Source organism: Oncorhynchus clarkii, chromosome 28 (genome assembly GCF_045791955.1).
Source record: "Oncorhynchus clarkii lewisi isolate Uvic-CL-2024 chromosome 28, UVic_Ocla_1.0, whole genome shotgun sequence".
Lineage (NCBI taxonomy): Eukaryota > Metazoa > Chordata > Actinopteri > Salmoniformes > Salmonidae > Oncorhynchus > Oncorhynchus clarkii.
In genome coordinates, this window is record NC_092174.1 from 14,326,214 (window position 1) to 14,348,790 (window position 22,577).

The 22,577-nt window shown below is 41.5% G+C and overlaps 1 protein-coding gene across 1 annotated transcript; it reads left to right on the plus strand.

The window, feature by feature from the left end:
- Positions 1-359: 359 nt before the first annotated feature.
- On the plus strand, positions 360-22,574 carry LOC139387151 (histone deacetylase complex subunit SAP130-like). Its single transcript, XM_071133186.1, has 19 exons — positions 360-429; positions 4,806-4,933; positions 6,517-6,791; positions 6,888-7,055; positions 7,192-7,321; positions 7,516-7,759; positions 7,912-8,150; positions 9,111-9,215; positions 9,516-9,657; positions 9,823-9,941; positions 10,232-10,510; positions 10,778-10,952; positions 13,707-13,799; positions 13,936-14,285; positions 14,507-14,731; positions 14,871-14,996; positions 19,050-19,153; positions 19,502-19,615; positions 20,033-22,574. The coding sequence occupies exons 2-19, from the start codon at positions 4,825-4,827 to the stop codon at positions 20,189-20,191; spliced, it is 3,156 nt and encodes a 1,051-aa protein (XP_070989287.1). The 5' UTR covers positions 360-429; positions 4,806-4,824; the 3' UTR covers positions 20,192-22,574.
- The last annotated feature ends 3 nt before the right edge of the window (positions 22,575-22,577 follow it).

Consider the following 22,577-nt stretch of genomic DNA (forward strand, 5'->3'; position numbering starts at 1 on the left):
TTAAGGACTACACATTGAACAAAACGCATGTCTTTTATCTGCACTAAATCATGCTATATGTGTCAAGATTGCATTTTTCACTTGTTTTCATTTCTAACTCAGTACGTTAGCGACATTTAACAGCAGGAAAAAATCGGAAGCCAAGGCAACCCTTCAAATTAAAAGCCCCTGGTTTATTTGTTTTTAATTTAGTAAGCACTCTGGCGAAAATACTACATACTAATGAAGAAGATATTGTAAAGTATTATTAATTGTGAACAATAACAACAACAAAAATGCTACAGCAACCTCATTATTATTTTTCATATGGCTTTTATTTTTGCAATGTGGCTAAACAAACTCTGAAAACCGGAAGTTTTGAAATAGTGCCGCTTGTGTGACACGCGCGTAGTAGAAAGACGGATGGGGATTCCTGATCACACAAGCAAGGTATGTTCTTGTTGCAATTTCAATATAATCGTACTGTTTGTTAGTAACTACCGATAATCATTCCAGATGAATCTAACTAATATAAATGTTTGATTATCGTCGGTTCATTGACATAAATAATGCAGCAGTTAGCTAACTAACCTTAGTTAGTGGGGGCGCGATTTCAATTAATAGCTAGCTAGCTATATTACTAACGAGCAGCTGTGGACTAACCTAACGTAGCAGGAGTAAAATAAACTATCAGGGTAACTATAGCTAACTACGACTTCGGTCAAGTACCCGCACACCTGTGTTGTTTCCTTGATATAAAGCAGCTAAACCGGAGATGTTAGTTCATCTGTCTTCAACTTGGTTAGGTAGAAACCGGTTACATCGAAGTAACGTTAACCAACCAGTTAACTAGTAACAAGCAAGTCTCTGACCAGCCGACTAACTTAGTTAGCTAGCTAGATGTAATGTCAGCTACAGTCGCTTGCTAGTTATTGCTACTGCATTGAAGTTGTAGCAAGCTCATGTCAAGGACTCGGGAGTAGACAATGTTATCCTTGGCTCGGATCCAGTCCACTGCAGAGTGTTCATGGCCAAGCCTTGGCCCGACTCAAGTTAGCAGCTGTTTGTGGCTAGCAATGGTTACAACTTGCAGAAAAATCATTGACAATGTCATGTACGACAGGGTTCCAAATTTGGCCAGCGAATACATTTTATTTGACCCCACCAAGTTTTCTGAATAAAACAAATTTCGTTTTTATATCTATATTGTTGGACATAAGACTGTATACACACCAGCAAATCGGCTCCAAGTGATTAACATTTTGGAAATCTGTATTTCCACGCATAATGGAGAGGTTCGTGAGAGTTTGCAAAAATACGTTTTGATGTTATGTTTTAGTCAAATATGTTTTATATATTTAAAAAAATAATATTTGTACCCCCCCCCCCCCTATTCGGAGGACAAATATCTAGTTTATTTTTTACAGCTTACCTATATTTTTACACAAGTTTTACATACATGGCATTTATTTTTATTCTAGTAGTTACATAGCAAGAATAAAGTAATTTGATATACATTACATCTGGATAGTACTTATCAAAAGTCAAATCAAATGTTATTTGTCAAATGCGCTGAATACAACAGATGCAGACCTTACAGTGAAATGCTTACTTATAAGCAATTAACCAACAATGCTGTTTTGAGAAAAATAAGTGTTAAAGTATTCACAAAACTAAACTCAAGTAAAAAATAACAATAATGAAAGAGCAACAATAAAATAACAGTAAAGAGGGTATGTACAGAGTCAATCTACGGGGGCACATGTTTGTTGAGGTTATATGTACAGTACCAGTCAAAAGTTTGGACACACCTACTCATTCAAGGGTTTTTCTTTATTTGAACTATTTTCTACATTGTAGAGTAATAGTGAAGACATCAAAACTATGATATAACACATATGGAATCATGTAGTAAACAAAGTGTTAAACAAATGAAAATATATTTTACACTCTTCAAAGTAGCCATCCGTTGCCTTGATGACAGCTTTGCACACTCTTGGCATTCTCTCAACCAACTTCATCAGGTAGTCAATCACCTGGAATGCATTGCAATTAACAGGTGTGCTTTGTTAAAAGTTAATTTGTTGAATTTCTTTCCTTCTTAATGTGTTTGAGGCAATCACAACACACACAACACAAAAAGTGTTGTGACAAGGTAGAGGTGGTATACAGAAGATAGCCCTATTTGGTAAAAGACCAAGTCCATATTATCGCAAGAACAGCTCAAATAAGCAAAGAGAAACGACAGTCCATCATTACATTAAGACATGAAGGTCAGTAAATCCGGAAAATTTCAAGAACTTTGAAAGTTTCTTCAAGTGTAATAACAAAAACCATCAGCGCTATGATGAAACTGGCTCTCATGAGGACCACCACAGGAAAGGAAGACCCAGAGTTACCTCTGCTGTAGAGGATAAGTTAATTAGAGTTAACTGCGCCTCAGATTGCAGCCCCAAAAAAATGCTTCACAGAATTCAAGTAACAGACACATCTCAACATCAACTGTTCAGAGGAGGCTGTGTGAATCAGGCCTTCGTGGTCAAATTGCTACAAAGAAACCACTACTGCTTTGCGCTTAGTGGGACAGGACAGTGACCCAAAACACATCTCCAGGCTGTGTAAGGGCTATTTGAAAAAAGGATAGTGATGGAGTGGTGCATCAGGCCTCCACAATCACCCAACCTCAACCCAATTGAGATGAGTTGGACCGCAGGGTGAAGGAAAAGCAGCCAACAAGTGCTCAGCATATGTGGGAACTCCTTCAAGACTGTTGGAAAAACATTCCAGGCGAAGCTGGTTGAGAGAATGCCACGAGTGTACAAAGCTGTCAACTTTGAAGAATATAAAATAGATTTGGATTTGTGTAACACTTTTTTTGGCTACTACATGATTCCATATGTGTTATTTCCTAGTTTTGATGTAGTAAATAGTACCAGTCAAAAGTTTGGACACGCCTACTTATTAAAAGGATTCATTCTTTTTTTCTTCTTTTTTTCAACTATTTTCTACATCAAAACTATGAAATAACATGTATATATACTTTTTTTGTGGGGGGGGGACTTATATTTCCCTCACTAACTTTAAACATCAGCTATGAGAGCAGCTAACCGATCGCTGCAGCTGTACATAGCCCATCTGTAAATAGCCCATCCAATCTACCTACCTCATCCCCATATTGTTTTTATTTACTTTTCTGCTCTTTTGCACACCAGTATTTCTACTTGCACGTCATCATCTGCTCATTTATCACTCCAGTGTTCATTTGCTAAATTGTAATTACTTCACTACTATGGCCTATTTATTGCCTTACCACCTCACACCATTTGCACACACTGTATATAGACGTTCTATTTTTCTATTGTGTTATTGACTGTACGCTTGTTTATTCCATGTGTAACTCTGTGTTGTTGTTTGTGTCGCACTGCTTTGCTTTATCTTGGCCAGGTCGTAGTTCTAAATGAGAACTTGTTCTCAACTAGCCTACCTGGTTAAATAAAGGTGAAATATATATATATATTTTTTTTTTAAACAGGTTAGTCATGGTAATTTCTACATGTTGGTAGGGGTGAAGATAATAAACAGCAAGTAGCAGCAGTGTAAAAACAAAGCGGGGGTGTCAATGCAAATAGTCCGGGTGGCCATTTAATTAATGGTTCAGCAGTCTTGTGGCTTGTGGGTAGAAGCTATTAAGGAGCCTTTTGGACCTAGACTCGGCGCTCTAGTACCGCTTGCCGTGCGGTAGCAGAGAGAACAGTCTATGACTTGGGTGACTGAAGTCTTTGAGAATTTTTTGGGCCTTCCTCTGACACTGCCTAGTACATAGGTCCTGGATGGCAGGAAGCTTGGCCCTGGTGATGTACCTGGCCGTACGCATTACTCTCTAGTGCAACCGGTCAGGATGCTCTCAATGGTGCAGCTGTAGAACTTTTTGAGGATCTGGGGACCCATGCCAAATCTTTTCAGTCTCTTGAGGGGGAATAGGTGTTGTCGTGCCCTCTGCACAACTTTCTTGGTGTGTTTGGACCATGATAGTTTGTTGGTGATGTGGACACCAAGGAACTTGAAACTCTAGACACGCTCCATTATAGCCCTATCGATGTGAATGGGGGAGTGTTCGGCCCTCCTTTTCCTGTAGTCCACGGTCATCTCCTTTTGTCTTGCTTACGTTGTTGTCCTGGCACACACCGCCAGGTCTATGACCACCACCTTATGGGCTGTCTCATAGTTATCGGTGATCAAGCCTACCACCGTTGTCGTCAGCAAGGCATCTTCTCCATTGTTTTTGATGATAGGCCACTCTGGTAGGCCTAAGTTATGATCAAATAGCCTACTTGACCACTGTTAAAACTGTAACTTAAAGCAGGTACAGCCTCTGTGTTCACAGTAAACGTGCGCCGGAAGTTTTACCAAATTTTAGCAATGTCCAAGTTTGTGCTCCGCGGTGCCCCCCCAAAAATGAGGGAACATTGGTCATAACTATTATAGAACATGATCTTTTAAATCCACTCCTCAGCTACTCTTAGTTCATCCCACCCTTCTCTGCAAACCGCCCTCTTGTGATTTCAAAGTGGCATTTTTCTTTCACCTGTGCTGTGATGTTTCACATAAATTCAAATATTTGTTTGGGTGTCTTGCAGCCAGTTTACATATTACATATTACATATTATTTGTCATTATGTTCCGGCTCCATGACCATCCACTCAAGTTGATGATCGCCCGGTTATACGGTTTGGAGAAAATACCTGCTTAGATGTTGGCAACATTCATCTGTGTAAACTTGTATCTACATACCTGTCAGGTTTAATGTTGCTCTCTTCCTTGCATAGCTATCAAGTGTGTCAGAAGATGAGTTCTCAACAATATCCACGGCCGGGAATACTTCCTGGTATGGGACAAAACCAGACTCCTGGAGGAAACACTGCATTGCTGTCTGGTAGTCAACCAAACACGGCAGGTAACATTATGGAGCCTGCTAACCCACAGCAGAACTCACTTTGCATCACAGCTTTCACGTCTATTTGCACTAGTCAGTCAGTGTATGAAATCATTGGTCAGTGGTGGTAACTACTTAAGTAAAAAATACTTCAAAGTATTTTATCCAGGCTTTATCTCATCCGGCCGTGATTGGGAGCCCCATTGGGCGGCTCACAATTGGCCCAGCGCCGTCCAAGTTTGGCTGGGGCGGGCAGTCATTGTAAATAAGAATTTGTTCTTAACTGACTTTCCTAATTAAATACAGGTAAAAAGAAGAAAAAAAACAATATATATATATATATATACATACATACATACATACATACATACACACACACACACACACACACACACACACACACACACACACACACACACACACACACACACACACACTACAATTCAAAAGTTTTGGGTCACTTCGAAATGTCCTTATTTTTCAAAGAAAAGCACATATTTTGTCCATTAAAATAACAGAAAATTTATCAGAATTACAGTGTAGACATTGTTAATGTTTTAAATGACTATTGTAGCTGGAAAAGGCAGATTTTTAAAAATGGAATATCTACATAGGCGTACAGAGGCCCTTTATCAGCAACCATCACTCGTGTGTTCCAATGGCATGTTGTGTTAGCTAATCTAAGTTTATTGTTTTAAAAGGCTAATTGATCATTAGAAAACCCTTTTGCAATTATGTTAGCACAGCTGAAAACTGTTCTGATTTAAAGAAGCAATAAAACTGGCCGCCTTTAAATTAGTTCAGTATCTGGAGCATCAGCATTTGTGGGTTCGATTACAGGCTCAAAATGGCCAGAAACAAACTACTTTCTTCTGAAACTCGTCAGCCTATTCTTGTTCTAAGAAATGAAGGCTATTCCATGTGAGAAATTGACAAGAAACTGAAGATCTTCTACAATGCTGTGTACTACTCCCTTCACAGGACAGCGCAAACTGTCTCTAACCAGAATAGAAGAATCAGAACAGTTTTCAGCTGTGCTAACATAATTGCAAAAAGGTTTTCTAATGATCAATTGTCCTTTTAAAATTATAAACTTGTATTAGTTAACACAACATGACATTGGAACACACTAGTGATGGTTGCTGATAATGGGCCTATGTAGATATTCCATTAAATCAGCCGTTTCCAGCTACAATAGTCATTTACATCGTTAACAATGTCTACACACTAATTTGATGCTATTTTAATGGACAACAAATGTGCTTTTCTTTCAAAAACAAGAACATTTCTAAATGACCCCAAACTTTTGAACAGTAGTGTATATATTACTAAAGTTGTTTTGGGGGGTATATGTACTTTACTTTAGTATTTATCTTTTTAGATAACTTTTACTTCACTACATTCTTAAATAAAATAATGTACTTTTTACTCCATGCATTTTCCCTGACACCCAAAAGTACTAGTTACTTATTGAATGGTTAGCAGGACAGGAAAATGGTCTAATTTACAGACTAATCAAGAGAACATCCCTACTGCCTCTGATCTGGTGGACTCACTGCAAGTCTTCTTCATAAAAATAAGTACTCCAACTCTTTGTACCACAGGAGGGGCAGACGATAGGAACCGTGACCCTCACCCAGACCACGGTCCTCGTGACCACCCCAACAGTGGTGGTGGAGCATCGACCTTCAGGGACGACAAGCAGGAGACAGTGGTGGTCCGGCCTTACCCCCAAGCTCAGGTCCATGGACCCCCCCAGGGTCACCCCACTCCAGCAGGTCACCTGTCACTCCAGCAGGGCATGCCTGTCACAGTGTCAGCCCCTCCTCCACACATCCCCCAGGGCCTGCCTCTGGCATTCACTGAAGGACCCATGAAGGTAGGGATGAGGGAGCTTTGTCTGCTGCATTAGCCCTCTCTCCCGCTGTCTTGAGCTGACTCGTCTACTTTATCTCGTCCTCTCTCATCTCTCCAGCCAGCTCTGAAGTCGCCCATGGCCGGTCGAGTGATCGCCCCAGCACCAGCCAACACCCAGGGCCACATCACCCTGCCACCTAAGGTGCCAAGCCACGTCACTGCAACCATGGAGAGCACCGTGCCTCAGACCGCTGGCATCCCTGTAGCAACTATCAGTGGCCAACAGGTAAGGATTGTTGTTTGTAGTTGTAATATACCCCAGCAATAATATACCCTATTGAGGTCTACCCAATGTGATGACATGATGAAAAATGTGGTTCCAAATCTATAATGCTTTGTGTCCATGGGCGTGGCGTTTCCAGGGCAACCCCAGTAACCTGCACCATCACCTGATGACGACCAATGTGCAGATCATTCGCAGCCATGCACCGCCCCTGCAGCTCGGCTCCCCTGGAGCCCCCCAGCACACCTTCACCTCCCATCTACCCAGAGGTCAGTCAGTCCCCGAGACAGGATAGTAGCATAGCTAACATAAACTTTTATCATTCTGAAAATAGTCACGGTACTTACCTTGACCCCAAAATAATTCACCATAGTGGTTTGTTCATATTTTAACCCACTGTAGGTCCTCAGCAGAACCATCCTAAGAACAGACATGGATATCTGTTGTTCATGTGTGTTTCCAGGAGCTGCTGCAGCTGCTGTGATGTCCAGTTCCAAAGGACCCACAGTACTGAGACCTGCTACTGGCCCCGGTGGTGGCACTGGCCCACCTACTGTCCAGCACATCATCCACCAGCCCATCCAGTCCCGCCCTATAGTCACAACGTCCACAGCTGTGATGCCCACGGTGGTTGCCCCATTAACGGCCACCAGGCCTCAGTCCCCAGTGGTTAGCTCAGCCACGCACTCCGCAGAGATGGTTCATGGGTAAGGAAAATAAACACAGTATGACATGCTGAAAGCGTTAACCATTCTTTACCGTATTTTGTAAATGTATCTAGATAGCTAATTTTACTATTCCAGCTATTGCAAGTGTACGTAAAACCAGTGTTGACTATCCCTTTGTTCTCTTCCCTCAGGCGTCCAGGACTAAATATCCACCCGCCTTCAGCCACTCTGAGCATTCAGCGTCAACCCACATCTCGGGACAACCCCACACGCATCACCCTGCCCTCCCACCCTGCCATTGGGGGTCAGAAACCCCAGCTGTCCCACACCATGGCACAGAAGCCCATATTCAGCAATGTGACTCCTGTCGCTGCTGCAACTGTTGCCCCCATATTAGCCACCAATACTGCTCCATCGCCTAGCACTACAGGTGATGCTGTTGTTGTGATAGAGATACACTACCGGTCAAAAGTTTTAGAACATCTACTCATTCAAGGGTTTTTATTTTTACTATTTTCTACATTGTAGAATAATCGTGACAATATCAAAACTATGAAATATCACATATGGAATAATCTAGTAACCAAAACTGTTGTAAAACAAATCAAATTGTATTTTATATTTGAGATTCTTCAAAGTAGCCACACAAATAACCTTGATGACAGCTTTGCACACTCTTGGTATTCTCTCAACCAGCTTCATCAAGTCACCTGGAATGCATTTCAATTAACAGGTGGGCCTTATCAAAAGTAAATTTGTGGAATTTCTTTCCTTAATGCGTTTGAGGCAATCAGTTGTATTGTGACAAGGTAGGGGTGGTATACAGAAGATAGCCCTATTTGGTAAAAGACCAAGTCCATATTATCGAAATAACAGCTCAAATAAGCAAAGAGAAACGACAGTCCATCATTACTTTAAAACACGAAGGTCAGTCAATAGGGAGCATGAAAAGGACTTAAGGTTTCTTCAAGTGCAGTTGCAAAAACCATCAGGCGCTATGATGAAACTGTCTCTCAGAGGACTGCCACGGGATTGGAAGACCCAGAGTTGCCTCTGCTGCAGAGGAGTGTGCAAAGCTTTCATCAAGGCAAATGGTGACTATTTGTAGAATCTCAAATATATTTGGATTTGTTTAACACATTTTTGGTTACTACATGATTCCATATGTTATTTCATAGTTTTGATGTCTTCACTATTATTCTACAATGTAGAAAATAGTAAAAAATAAAGAAAAACCCTTGAATGAGTAGGTGTTCTAAAACCTTTGACCTGTAGTGTAGGTCTAACTAATCTATTTCCATTCCCGCATCATAATGACACTGTCAAGACTGACTGTTTCCTTTTATTCTGCTTTAATGTTGTAATAACCACATTATCATACCTCACCCAGGCTCCGGACCCCACCCCCAAATGACCAACAGTAACATCGTCACCATGACGATGACTTCTCATTCCTCCCACGCCACAGCAGTCACCACGTCCAACATCCCCGTGGGTAAGTTTCTAAATCATTAATGTTGGAGTGCAAAGGCACCAAGCTACTCTCTGGAGTAACCTACTCCACAGTTCATGGAATGTTCATTCATAGGAGTAGAGTAAGTCATTCATAGGAGTAGAGTGGCTATTAAAAACAGTGACACTTCCGGTTGTCAACGGTTGAATGCATTGCGCCACATTCTGTAATGTTGTAGCTTGCTTTGAAGTTATAGAAGAAGTCTCTACAGGGTGATTGTATGTTGTAAAATGAACATTTCACCCAGCTGATTGTACACCATTCCACCTCCACCCTCTTCAGCTAAAGTGGTTCCCCAACCGATAGCCCACACCTCGCCCAGGATCCAGCCGGAGTACCCCGGAGAGAGGGGAAACCTGATCCCCATCTCTGGTCACCGCTCCTCCCCCAACCCCATCACCATGGAGGCCCGCAATGACAACAGGTTAGAGACGAGGGCTGATTGATTCATTTTTATTTTGGGTTGATGATAATACAGTCAACAAGATGATTATTTGATCCAGAGGATAGAGCATTAAAACACGGTTAGTTGAAAGCTTTTGATATGGTTGTTTTATTTCATTCATTTGATATGCACGTTCCCCCACAGGCAATCGGTGCCAGTGCAGTTCCAGTACTTCCTGCCTACCTACCCTTCTTCACCGTTCCCCCTGACACACACCTACACCCCCATCACCAGCTCTGTGTCCACCATCCGACAGTACCCAGGTACAATTCACCTCTCCTTCTTAACAACATGCTACATCTGGCTCTTTTGTGACTCTCAACCAGTCAGATAATACTCTTGTCATTTTCACAGAGCCAGATTGTTAACTTCTGAGCACTCACTTTAATAAGGATTATTGATCATTTTGTTAATCAATTACATTTTTAATTAGTTCTGACTTTCTAAACCACGTTCAACATAATAATACACTAGTCTAATCTACATCTATAATACCAGATATATATCTCTCATCCTGTGTGTCAAATCCAAACCCAACCCGTCGACCCCACAGTAACCCCTCAGGCCCCCAGCGGCACGGCCATGCAGACCCAGACGAGTGTGGGCGTGGCGTCGGCGGTGCACCTCAACCCCATGCAGCTGATGACGGTGGACCGCATCGCTCAGATCAACACACAGAACATCCAGCCTGCCGGCATGGCCACGCAGGGCATCCAGCCAACCACCATCAGCGCCCAGGGCTTGCACGCCGCCACCGGTCAGATCACCGCACAAAACATCCAACCGGCACCCATCAACCCACAACAGCCAGCCAATGAGAACAAGACCTCTAGTGAGTTGGTGAACGAAGCAGTTTAAGTTTCGTTGAAAGTTTTTAAATGAGTTTGTGTCAGGTCTGAAACATATTATGAATAGACTCATTCTACGCATTTTCTCCAGTCAAGTATTTTCACCCCTTTATTCATCTGTTTCAGTACTTTTAATTTTTATGTTATTTATTGGAGATATGAATCACAGTAAAACTTGTTTTCCTAGCAGCTATTCTTTTCAGACAACTATTCAAAACAACTATTCTAACAGCGTTGCTCTGTCTTCTCAGTTGTGTTAGCAGACGGCACCACTCTGGTAACCAACCCCATCGGCCAGACGTTCGGCGGCAGCCAGCCTCCCACCTCTGTGGGTCAGACACACCCTCAAAACACTGGGCCTGGTGCCCCCACCCTGGTGTCCTCTCCCCGACCTAGCATCCTACGTAAGAAGCCTGCCAACGAGGGGTGAGTTTAGAAAACCCCTCACGGTTTTCCTTTCCTTACTAGAGCAATCGTGGTCACCAACTCTTGTCATGAGTAGGGCTGTTACGGTGACCGTATTACCGCCACACCGGCGGTCACGAGACATGAAAGGCAGTCATATTCCACGTGACCGTTTAGTCACGGCAATTATGCTTCTCCAAGCTCTGATGCTGCTGATGGTCATTATTAGCCTACCAAACTTGCTAACTGCCTCGGCCCTATATTGTCCCTCTAATCACTCTGACATCAATGCAAATGTATTCAAAAATCTAATCAAACACTTAATGAGAGCCCATGGGCTTATGTTGCACAACATGTCTGTAGGCTATGCAATTGTGTGAGAAAACCGAGTGATGGCCTCTATTAAAACGAGGAGGATTCCATCAGCTTTCTATAGGCTAGGCCTACTATATTTGTTTCTCAACTTTCCTAATATTAAGCACATTGCTTGTCTTTACAATAGGAGTATAGCCTACCTGGCAGGCATGAAAAAGAAACACAGGAAAAGCATAATTCGCTATTTAAGTGCAAGATTGACATTTATTTTTTCCCCGGTTCCGTTACAGGTGCATGATAATGCTCCATTCTAAGTCAAAACAAATTTCACACCTATTTTATATTTAGAATTTGAAGTTTTCATAACAATATCGGAAATCGGTATTTGTGGACACCGATTTGGCTGAATTTGTTTTGTTTTTTTGTGGTTTTTTTACACTTTATTTAACTAGGCAAGTCAGTTAAGAACACCATTCTTATTTTCAATTGTCGTTGTGTTCCTGGTTTGAGCCCAGGGAGGAGCGAGGAGAGGGACGGAAGCTATACTGTTACACTGGCAATACTATAGTGCCTATAAGACCATCCAATAGTCAAACGTTAATGAAATACAAATAGTATAGAGAGAAATAGTCCTATAATTCCTATAATAACTACAACCTAAAACCATCTTACCTGGGAATATTGAAGACTCATGTTAAAAGGAACCACCAGCTTTCATATGTTCTCATGTTCTGAGCAAGGAACTTAAACGTTAGCTTTCTTACATGGCACATATTGCACTTTCACTTTCTTCTCCAACACTTTGTTTTTACATTATTTAAACCAAATTGAACATGTTTCATTATTTTCTTGAGGCTAAATTGATTTTATTGATGTATTATATTAAGTGAAAAATAAGTGTTCATTTAGTATTGTTGTAATTGTCATTATTACAAATAAATTTTAAAAATCGGCAGATTAATCGGTATCGGCTTTTTTTTGGTCCTCCAATAATCGGTATCGGTATCGGCGTTGAAAAATCATAATCGGTCGACCTCTAGTGACAATATTAGCTTATTACTTGTGAATGATGCCCAGCTTAATAAGTGTTTTTTTTTGTTTTTTGTTTTTCGAATCATTGTCACACACCTCATGTAGCCAAGCCCATAGGCCTATATGTTTTAATAAGGTTTGTATCACAACTAAAGTGGCCATATAACTAAGCACATTTCAAATGAAGCACATTAATCTGTTTAACAAGGGGTGTAGAGCTTAACTGGCATACATAAGCAGTGTGTGAGTTTCAAGTTTGGGGAAGAATGTTTTCACCATAAAAATGCACCTTTTTTTATAATATAAGCATTACAGCCTATTGCAGTGTGCACATTGTTGCGCTTATAATGTGAAGAAATAGTCTAATAGTTTATAAAAATGTTAAGTTAAAAGTTTTTTTGATGCTAGTGGTTGTATTAATTTGGGATCTATCGCATCCCACAACTGTCCCAGACTGTTTGGAATGTTTATTTCTCTCACAGAATATAATAGGTCAACTTGTATGCTATGGGGGATAGTAGATTGACATAGGCTAATGATTTTGCTGTTCGTTAAGCCTAATCATCTTGTTGGCTGACAAAAAGTAAATGTGGACAGTACTTCCAATATCTTCCATATGCACCTCAGAATTGGATAAGGATGGGTGCAGCTGCATCCCCGATGTGTCTGTCTCCACTTGTAGCCTGTGAGAAAGACCAGATCCGGTGATGACAAGCCGTGTGAGTGAGTAGTGCTTCGGAGCAGACAGCACTCGGAGAGAAGGGCTGCAAAGGGCATGGATTTCTTTTACGATGCATTATGGCCACACAAAGGGGATGCCACCGGGAAAGTCCAGGCATTGTCAAGGGCTTGTCAAATTGTGAATGAGAGACTGACGAAGTGTGTACACCCTGGACAAATAACAAAGCAGAGCTCATGCCTTTTTCAAGCAGCTTTTTTCAAATCATCGTTAGTCGCATCTTGCTGCCTTACAATGTATTAAATCAAAACATGTAGCCCAGAGTTTGTAGAACAACTAAAGTTACATGAATAACTCAATAAGCATTTGTCAGACCTTTGTTAACCAATCCACACAGAATAGCCACATGTGGGCTCTCCCTCATCGTTTGGAGATTTGTTCAATATATTCTTCATACTATAAAATAATGCCATATCATGTTTCTTTAGACCTGTCTAAAGATTTATTGTGAAAATGTAGATGTTCCAAAGGTCTGCATCAGTGGCTTGTAGGCTATATGTGGAAGCCACGAGATGCTAAATGTGTTTATGTTAATTACCAGTCAATTACTGTGAGACTGACCGTTATTTGCTTGACAATCACCGGCTGACGATTTCGTGACCACCACAGCCCTAGTCATGAGCAGCTACCGTTTTGAGTAGGCTTTTCTTCTATCCCAACACTAACCGGTGTCTGTTTTCCCTATAAAGCTCTGCAGTGAGGAAGAACCTGATCCCAGAGGCCAACAGCCCCAGGATAGACGGAGGAATCAGGCATGCATCAGGGTTTCCACGCCCAGCAGGGTAAGACGTAGCACTGCACATTGTTAGTAGGCCCTGATCAAAGACTATGCTGTGTACACACGCTGGAATCCTCTTGTAGTTGAAAATGTACTTTCAAATGATTAGGTGGTTGATGATCTTTTCTCTGACCTCCCAGTGTGAAACACAAGCCTGATCTCCACGTGTCCCTGGCTCCCGCGGTGATGTCATCATCCATGGAGGCTCTGCCCAGCCATCAGACCAATGAACACCAGCAGCATCCCGGAGCCCCGCCCCACCAGCAACCCTCTCAGCCAATCCAGACGCTCCTCTCAGTGTCAGCACCCCCACACTCACAGCCTGGCCCCGCCCTGTCCGCCATCACTCCACCAATCTTGTCTATGGCCAACGTGGTTGTTCCGCCTACCCAGTCAGCGGCCAGTAGCACGGCGGCATGTGGAATAAGCTCCACCCTCCCTGAGATCAAGATAAAGCAGGAGGTGGAGGCCATGGATACCTCCAAACCAGGTACATTTGAATTGAAAAAATGTATTTGCCACCACCAAAACCAATAATGTTGTAAACTTTTTATTTTATTGGTGTCCTATTGCTGATCTTTGATCAGTTTTCCTTTTAAATCAAGATAGAGGGAGTGGGGGCTGATCAGCATTCCTACTCTGACACACTTCGTGAATACGGGCCCTGGGCTATTGATCTCCTAGTTCTTCCTCTCTCTCCTCGCTCTCCAGGTCCCCCCATGCCCCATTGTGGTACCCCCTTGTTGTCCATGATGCCCAGTGGGGATGTGACCCCCGGGGCCTCACCCAGGAAGAAGCCCCGGAAGCAGCAGCATGTCATCTCTACGGAAGAGAGCGAGATGATGGAGACCAACAGCACGGACGAGGAGAAGGTCCTAGCCAGACCCCTCAGCATGAGGGCCGAGAAACGCAAGTCGCCCCTCAAGGAGTACATAGGTAGGAGAAAGTTGATACTCAACCTCTATTCATGATTCACTTGTCCAGGTTAAGGGTAAGTTTGCTGCAGTTACGGTAGGCTAATTTCCCTATATTTGACCTTGTATAAGTGACCACTGTACGTTTCTCTTCCCTGCAGATGAGGAAGGGGTGCGTTATGTCCCCACCCGTGCTCGCCCCCCGGTCACACTCCTCCGCCACTACAGGAACCCCTGGAAGGCTGCCTATCACCACTTCCAGAGATACAGTGACATCCGGGTCAAAGGTCAGACCAATGTCTTTATTATTGATAGCATTCAATCATAACTGTATTTATAATGAATTGTCATACATTCTGGGTTCTAAGAGCTTGTTGTGGGACTGAAATGCACTTAATGGGACTAAAATGTGACAGGTAGCCTAGCGGTTAGAGTATTGGGCCCATAACCGAAAGGTCGCTAGTTCAAATCCCCAAGCCAACGAGGTGAAAAGTCAATGTCGATGTGCCCTAGAGCATGGCACTTAACCAAAGGAGGCTGCTGAGGGGAGAACGGCTCATAATAATGTCCGGAATGGAAACCATGTGCTTGATACCATTCCACTCCAGCCATTTCCACGAGCCCGTTCTCCCCAATTAAGATGCCACCAACTTCCTGTGCACTTAACCCTAATTGCTCTAGGGTCGCTGTTGATAATGGCAGATCCTGGCTGTGACCCCACTCTCTGAGGGTGTGTGAACATTTCCAATTCAAACATGTGTATTAATACACACTTGTACATGTGTGAAATAAGACAAATATAAGCACCAACCAAATTACCCACAACAGATTATATGTTAAACTGGTGGCTGATTCCATTATCACACCTCTTTCCCACATTTTTTATGTATAATTTGCAAAGGGCATTGTGCCCGATGAACTGAAAATGGCCAAAATTGTTTCTGATTCATAAAGCTGATCCAGTAAACTTGACAAATTACAAACAATCTGAATTTGTCAGCTATCAATTTTTTTGTTGTTGAAGCTTTCATATAATGGATAAATAAAATATCTTTACAAGGAAAGTCTGTTATACAAACATCAGTATGGCTTCAGAAAATCTCACTCTAATTGACAAAATACATAAAGCAAATGATCGCAAAGATCATACATTAGGTATCTCGCTGAAAACTTGGAATGGGCATTTGAAATGATTTCTTGATTCAAATATGATTTTTTTTCCCCAATGGATATTTGAAAATGTGCTTTAAAGAAAAAACATTTTTGGAGACTTGCTTGTGTGACTCGGGAGAGAGCTGAGGCGCGTTCAGTTCGCTTGAACATTTGCTAAATAGCGGAAAGGTGCTGAATGGCAAGTTTCCCCCAAACATTCTTGTATGTTCTTGAATAGACTTTATGGTACGTTTGCTCCTTTTTGGTGGATGTGGCGAGGTATGTCTTGAAGCACTGAGGGACTTAAAGGGCAGTGGCCATGTTGACAGGGTTCCCCAACCCCTCCTCGTTTTTCAACTTGTTGTTCAGTACAGCACCATTTCAATTTAATGTTCCAGAATGTTCAAATGTACTGAACGCAGCCCTGGCGCATTCAGAGGGGGAGGGAGAGACTACACCAACTCGCGCTAGTTAAACAACATTTGTTGCTGCCATAGGTTATCTATAATACCATCTGGTTGTGCCTGACTTGACTGAATCAAATCGTTAGAAAGAAGCTAGCTAGCTAAAGTAGCCAGCTAAATTAGCCAACTAGCTAACTAAAGTAGCAAGGCTAATTGAGGCTATTTTGCTGCGCTCCCAGTACTTGTCAACAACTCCATTCATATTAAACAACTCCCTACCTGTTGGTTGATCAGTATAGCCTACTCCTACTCATTTAGCCAACTAAATTCTGTCATTTTTTAATTCCATTTTGCATTGTCTAAGAAATCGGCCACTTCACTTGCAACGCTGTAACGCCGCTGTGATTGACTGACAATAACAACAAACTACCTATGTGAAACGGGTGTGTAGGCTACCGGTGTCTATTTTGTATGGGGCACACTCATAACTGTCACTGTTTTTATTCATATTTTGAATGTAGTGGTCTATCCTTGAAGGCTATGTAGCAATGGCACACAGATCATTGTATTTAAAAAATAAAAATGAAATACGATTAATATTAATATTTTCCCAAGTAATGGAATACTAACCCTCGTTTGAATAACTGCACCCATCCCTAAACATACATTTTTTTTAATTAAACTAGGGCGTGAATGAACAATCTCTGCTTTGGTTCTCCAGGTATATCTAAAGGATAGAAAGCAATATATTTTATTTTATTTATTTTACTAGGCAAGTCAGTTAAGAACAAATTCTTATTTTCAATGAGGAACAGTGGGTTAACTGACTGTTCAGGGACAGAACGACAGATTTGTACCTTGTCAGCTCGGGGATTTGAACTTGCAACCTTTCGGTTACTAGTCCAACGCTACCCTGCCTCAGTGGCTTAAAATCAATCAATTGTCACTGACTCTAACAAAAAACTAAAACAAATATGATTTAGTCCAAAGAACAGAAAATACATACTATATAGAGGACCACGGTATGAGTCATAATGCCAATAAAACAGAATTTGTTCCAATCATTTTTCCACCATAACTTTTTCCCATAGGAGATTTTAGAAACACTTAAAATAAGGGCTGTGTTTTATGTAGGCCTATAGGGGGGGGGGCTCTATAGGGGTCCATATTAATAATATACCTGTTGATCAAGCCTGTACAACCCTCTTTCTTGGTGTTTTGATTGATGATGAATTGTCATGGAAACCACAAGTAGCCTAGTGGTTAGAGCATTGGGCCAGTAACCTAAAGGTTGCTGGATCGAATCCCCGAGGTTGACAATGTAAAAATCTGTCGTTCTGCCCCTGAACAAGGCAGTTTACCACTGTTCACCAGTAGGCCGTCATTGTAAATAAGAATTTGTTCTTAACCGACTTGCCTAGTTAAATAAAGGATCAATTTAAATAAAATATAAATCACACACAAAGGCAATAACCTCCTAAGATCAGAAAAAATACGAGGATACTTGGCAAAATGCGATATGTCATAAACCGAAGCACTGCTCTGTCTACACAATGATCTTCCCATTCAGCAGTGACTGTAACATTACATGGACCAGCACACACCATACCAAACTACTATCAATCTATCGCCTGCGGAAACGCTGGTTATAAATCATATCTGCTGGTTTTCGAGACCTTTCATCACCACTTTTCAAACTACGAGGACAGAATGTTTATGGAAGGAATTCTCGTCAAGTTGCTCAATTTGTTTATGGCTCTTTTAAATCACTTATTATCTGCTTTCTTCAAAAACAATTTCACTGCCACGTTAATTCCATAACTACTAACAAGAAACAGACAACCGCTACGTCACCCACATTCACGAACAACAAATTCTGAATGACCTACAGAGGTCCTATGATCTGGAACTCACTCCCGCCTGAATATGCCAAGCGATGCCTGTCATTGTACTGAAAACAATTTTTGAGGCACTTACTGTCCATCACAGCTCTACACCCTAGTAGTTGGACTTTCTGCTTAGATTTTATTTTATTTGACCTCTTTTGCAGTTCTTTAGTTTATTTGTCTACACTGCTTAGTCTTTGTGATTTATGACCACTGGGGGGCCGGGGGCCCCTCGACAAACCCTTTTGGGCTTTTTTTCCCCCTCCTGCACATAGTTTTTACACAGTAAAAAAATACTCTTTCTAGTTTGCAAATAAATGAACTAAAAACTAAATTTATATTATAAAATGGGCTTTTCGAGAGACTGAAATTCACTTATTGAGGACTGAAATGGCAGTGATGCTCTGGAGGCTTTTGAGGTCGAATTGTTTATTCATTATTTGTTTGGACAACTAAATTACACAACAATTATTACAACAACATCACACAAGGTTATTATTCTCACCAGATGTTAAGATGCATACATAGGAAAACATTTAGAAATCACACACACACACACATCAAGAGGACAACTTTTTCTTGTGCTATGTGCACTGTGAAGCCTAACTGGAAGGTGTAGTATGCTATGAAAGCGAGTGTCATTTGTTGGCTTGACGTTTTTGGAGACGTCACAAAATGCTAATCAGGGAAATGCTATTTACCTTGCCTGCAAATGACCAGTCACTTTCATAGCACACATATTACATGACTAGGGCCTAGAGTTTATCCCTGTAATCCATGTAATTTGACCAGGAAAAACTCCCGACCCTAGTTATAGTTAAATAGCTTAATGGTGTGTGTTGTTGAAGGTATTACTGCATTATAATATGGCTTTAATGGTGCATTGTCATGGTTTCAGAGGAGAAGAAGGGCACCCTGCAGGACGTAGCCAATCAGAAAGGGGTGGTGTGCAGAGCGCAGGGCTGGAAGATGCACCTGTGTGCTGCACAGCTCATGCAGCTGGTGAGAGAAACACTACTTCCCTTTTACAATGATCTTTGTATAGAGAGTACAGTTACTCAGTGCGGTCAACTTTTTAAGCGCTATGGAAAGACAACTTAAGAGTTATGAAGTTGGAGGTGGAGCGAAAAGAGATGACACTTAAATTGTACCCAAGTGAATCTCATTGTCTTGCGTCAGAGAGAGCGACGACCGTCTGCACTGATAGTGCTTCATGGTAACGCATCACGTTATGACGTAGCTGTCGAAAGACAATGAAGTGGGTCTAAAACTAGATTTTTGATACTTGTCCTCCTGAATAAGTCTGTTGTAGTGTTGGTCTTTATATGTCTCTCCTCTCACTATCACTAGACTAATCTGGAGCATGACGTGTACAGCCGCCTCACGACCCTCCAAGAGGGTCTGATCCCAAAGAAGAAGGCCGGGTCGGATGATGACCTGCACCGTATCAATGAGCTCATACAGGTTAGAGGTCAATCCCGCAACAACACGTTTTTTTCCACAAAAAATCCATGCTGCTGCTCATGGGTAGGAACAGAGTTTTCTCAGACCACGTGACCTAACCAGGAAAGACTCTAGGCCCTAGTTATAGCCTACACACCCCATATGTTTTCTCATCACTATCTGACTGTTTACAATATCTCATCACTATCTGACTGTTTACAATATCGAAGAACTCTCTATTCCCATAAACACTACTACTACTACACACTATTATAACCAGGAAAGCCGCCATGTATCAGTATTTGGTCTGGTATTGATCAATTCCACAGGCAGCTTTATACCATTTCTGAGGACTCAAGGGAAATTCTACCTGGGCCTAGTCTTTGTTATGAATGTCAGTCAGCCATTTTGAATTGTCTCTCCCTCCCCTTTCCCCAGGGTAACATGCAGCGCTGTAAGCTGGTGATGGACCAGATCACTGAGGCTAGAGACACCATGATGAAGGTGCTGGACCACAAGGAGAAAGTCATGAAGCTAATCAACAAGAACGGTGGAGCCAAGAAAGTCAACAAGCTGAAGCGCAAGGACAAAGCCTAGAACAGAGGTGGGAAAACCAAGCCTAGGCTGACCCCCTGTACCCTTCTCTTTTTGAAGGCCGCACTAGTCTACACCCCTCACTGATCTGACCATGGTTTGACCATGGACAACTGGCAGATTGTGGCAGTATGGTGTCTGGGGTAACTTGTTAGCTGTGCGTGACCGTCCAACCACTCTTGACCTAGAACTGTGACCTAGAACTGAGACACAAGTGGTCGGCAGAAGGAACAGATACAGTTCCACTATGTCCCAAGTGGGGAGCTTGTCAACGGACCGGAATGTACAAGTATTAAGACTGCTTCAGGAAGCTGGTATGTCCTCAGTTGTTGATTGGATGGCGGGTAGAATTATTATGATTTGATTGGTTGAATGATGGTCTAGAGGGGATGCACTATGTTGAATTAATACCCTTGAACATTGTGTGGTGTAAAGCATTGATATGGGTTGTTGAACTATCATCAAGTACTTATTACGTAATAATGTGTAAATCTGTACAATGTATTTATCCTTACTTCACTCTGGTAATGGGATCAAATCAGAAGTGTGCTACCAAGTGCAGTCATTGGAAATGTCACTCTACGGTCCAAATGAAGAGTTTTGTATATCACAGTATTCCACAAATATATATATGTCAAATACTTTGTCATGTGCTTGTTTTAGCTTTGAGTTAGCTGTCTGGCAAACTGAATCAAGTACAGCTTACGTATTTGACCCCAGGTTCAACGTAGTAATCTCTAAGTAAAGATTGTAAAAGAAAGTGCAACTGTCATCTCTTCTATACCTTTCACTGAGTACGTGTTACTCTATTTGGGACAAAATATTTAAGGGATGCCTTTTCTACTGCTATCAGTAGCTGAGTGTACAATGTCTGTACAAATATAGGGACAATGTACTTTAGGGGGCTTCAGTTTGGAATGTTGTACAAGTATTCTTCTTGGTTTGTGGGCAAAGGGAAAGACACTAAAACTGCAACAGTGTTATTCATGTCAGTCTGACATTTCAAATGAAGACATGATTACCATTTTGATGCATCCCCTAATCAATCATACAGTATCAGAACGGACGAGACGAAGCGAGAGGTTTTACTCCGCCCAATATCTTTCCACGAAAATAAGCCCACAAAGTGAGGAATTTTTGTATGGAGGTCAATGAGTGTCAAATTTGATCAACAAAAAATGTAACTAATTAGCTACGTGAGGCTTATTTGATTGAATATAAGTTTCACAATGATAAGGTTCTTACGAATGCACTGACGTAAGTGGATTCTCGTGACATTACGGCAACTTCGGAAAATATAAATAAATAGCTTATATCGGAGTTGTGCCTGCTGTTATAGAGAGAGATGTAGTACTTATCATGGGTATCACCTGTTTTAGCATGGACATTGCAATTGAGGGCTTCCACCATTTTAAAGTAGTCAACTGGGTGGGGATTTCTGAGTTGGGAGCAATCAACTAATGAAGAAAATGTACTACTTTAAAATGGAGATGTAACCCTGATGCTATAATGGCACAGATACAAAGATGAGTCCTCCATCTCTATGGCCTGCCGTTCAAATCCGCATCTGCCCTCATTGGCTAGAATGGTCCCACCTGATCGCGCCTCGTTCTGCCTGCCTTCCATCTTTTGAGAACATGTATTTCCATGAGAGCGGTTACTCCATGAGTCTACAGTACCTAAAAGTTGAATAAGGATAGATCTGTTGTCCTCAGTCGCTACATGTCTATTGTCTATTAATGTTCTAATTCTAAGTAAGCATGCAAAATATTGCTAGACAGTCAATGAGGAGTGTCTCGTTATAGAGTTATTTGCTGAAGAACACAAGTTCTTTTAAATGTAAATGGACATGTTTGTTTTTTTTTACCAATATGAACTGTGAATATACAAGTATACCTACTCATCAAAAGTGACGCTATTATTTGACACCTTTTGGTGTATGGTAGTTGATTACATCAATACAAGGTCATCTGTAGCTTCTGAACAACCTTCAGTGGCAGGAAGGTTGTTTTTTGGATGCCATATCTTGTTGATTCTGTATAGTATCAACTATGTTTTGATAAAATATGGAGTAAGAACTGTATGAAACCAGGTGAAATTGTGCGTCCATAGGCTTATATTGTGCATGTGCACACAATGTACAGTATCTATACATTCTTTAATGTTGTATGTGTAAAAATAAGTAGATTTTGTTGATTATATGGACTTTTTTTTGTTGTTTTGTTTTTTGACCAAGCAGGTTTGCTAGTGTATTTTTCATTTATTTTACTATGCGTTGTAGCTTATGGTGAATGTGTATTACATGCAGTTGGGTCTAGATTTTTACATTCTGTTTGTTTGTTTTGCCATTCCCCATCACTGCAATAAAGACACTTTGTACTAAGCATTT

Coding starts and splice junctions, on each gene's coding strand:
- LOC139387151 (XM_071133186.1), top strand. CDS start 4,825: ATGAGTTCTCAACAATATCCACGGCCGGGAATACTTCCTGGTATGGGA. Junction 7,760..7,911: donor TCCGCAGAGATGGTTCATGG/GTAAGGAAAATA, acceptor CTCTTCCCTCAG/GCGTCCAGGACTAAATATCC. Junction 19,154..19,501: donor CTGCACAGCTCATGCAGCTG/GTGAGAGAAACA, acceptor CACTATCACTAG/ACTAATCTGGAGCATGACGT.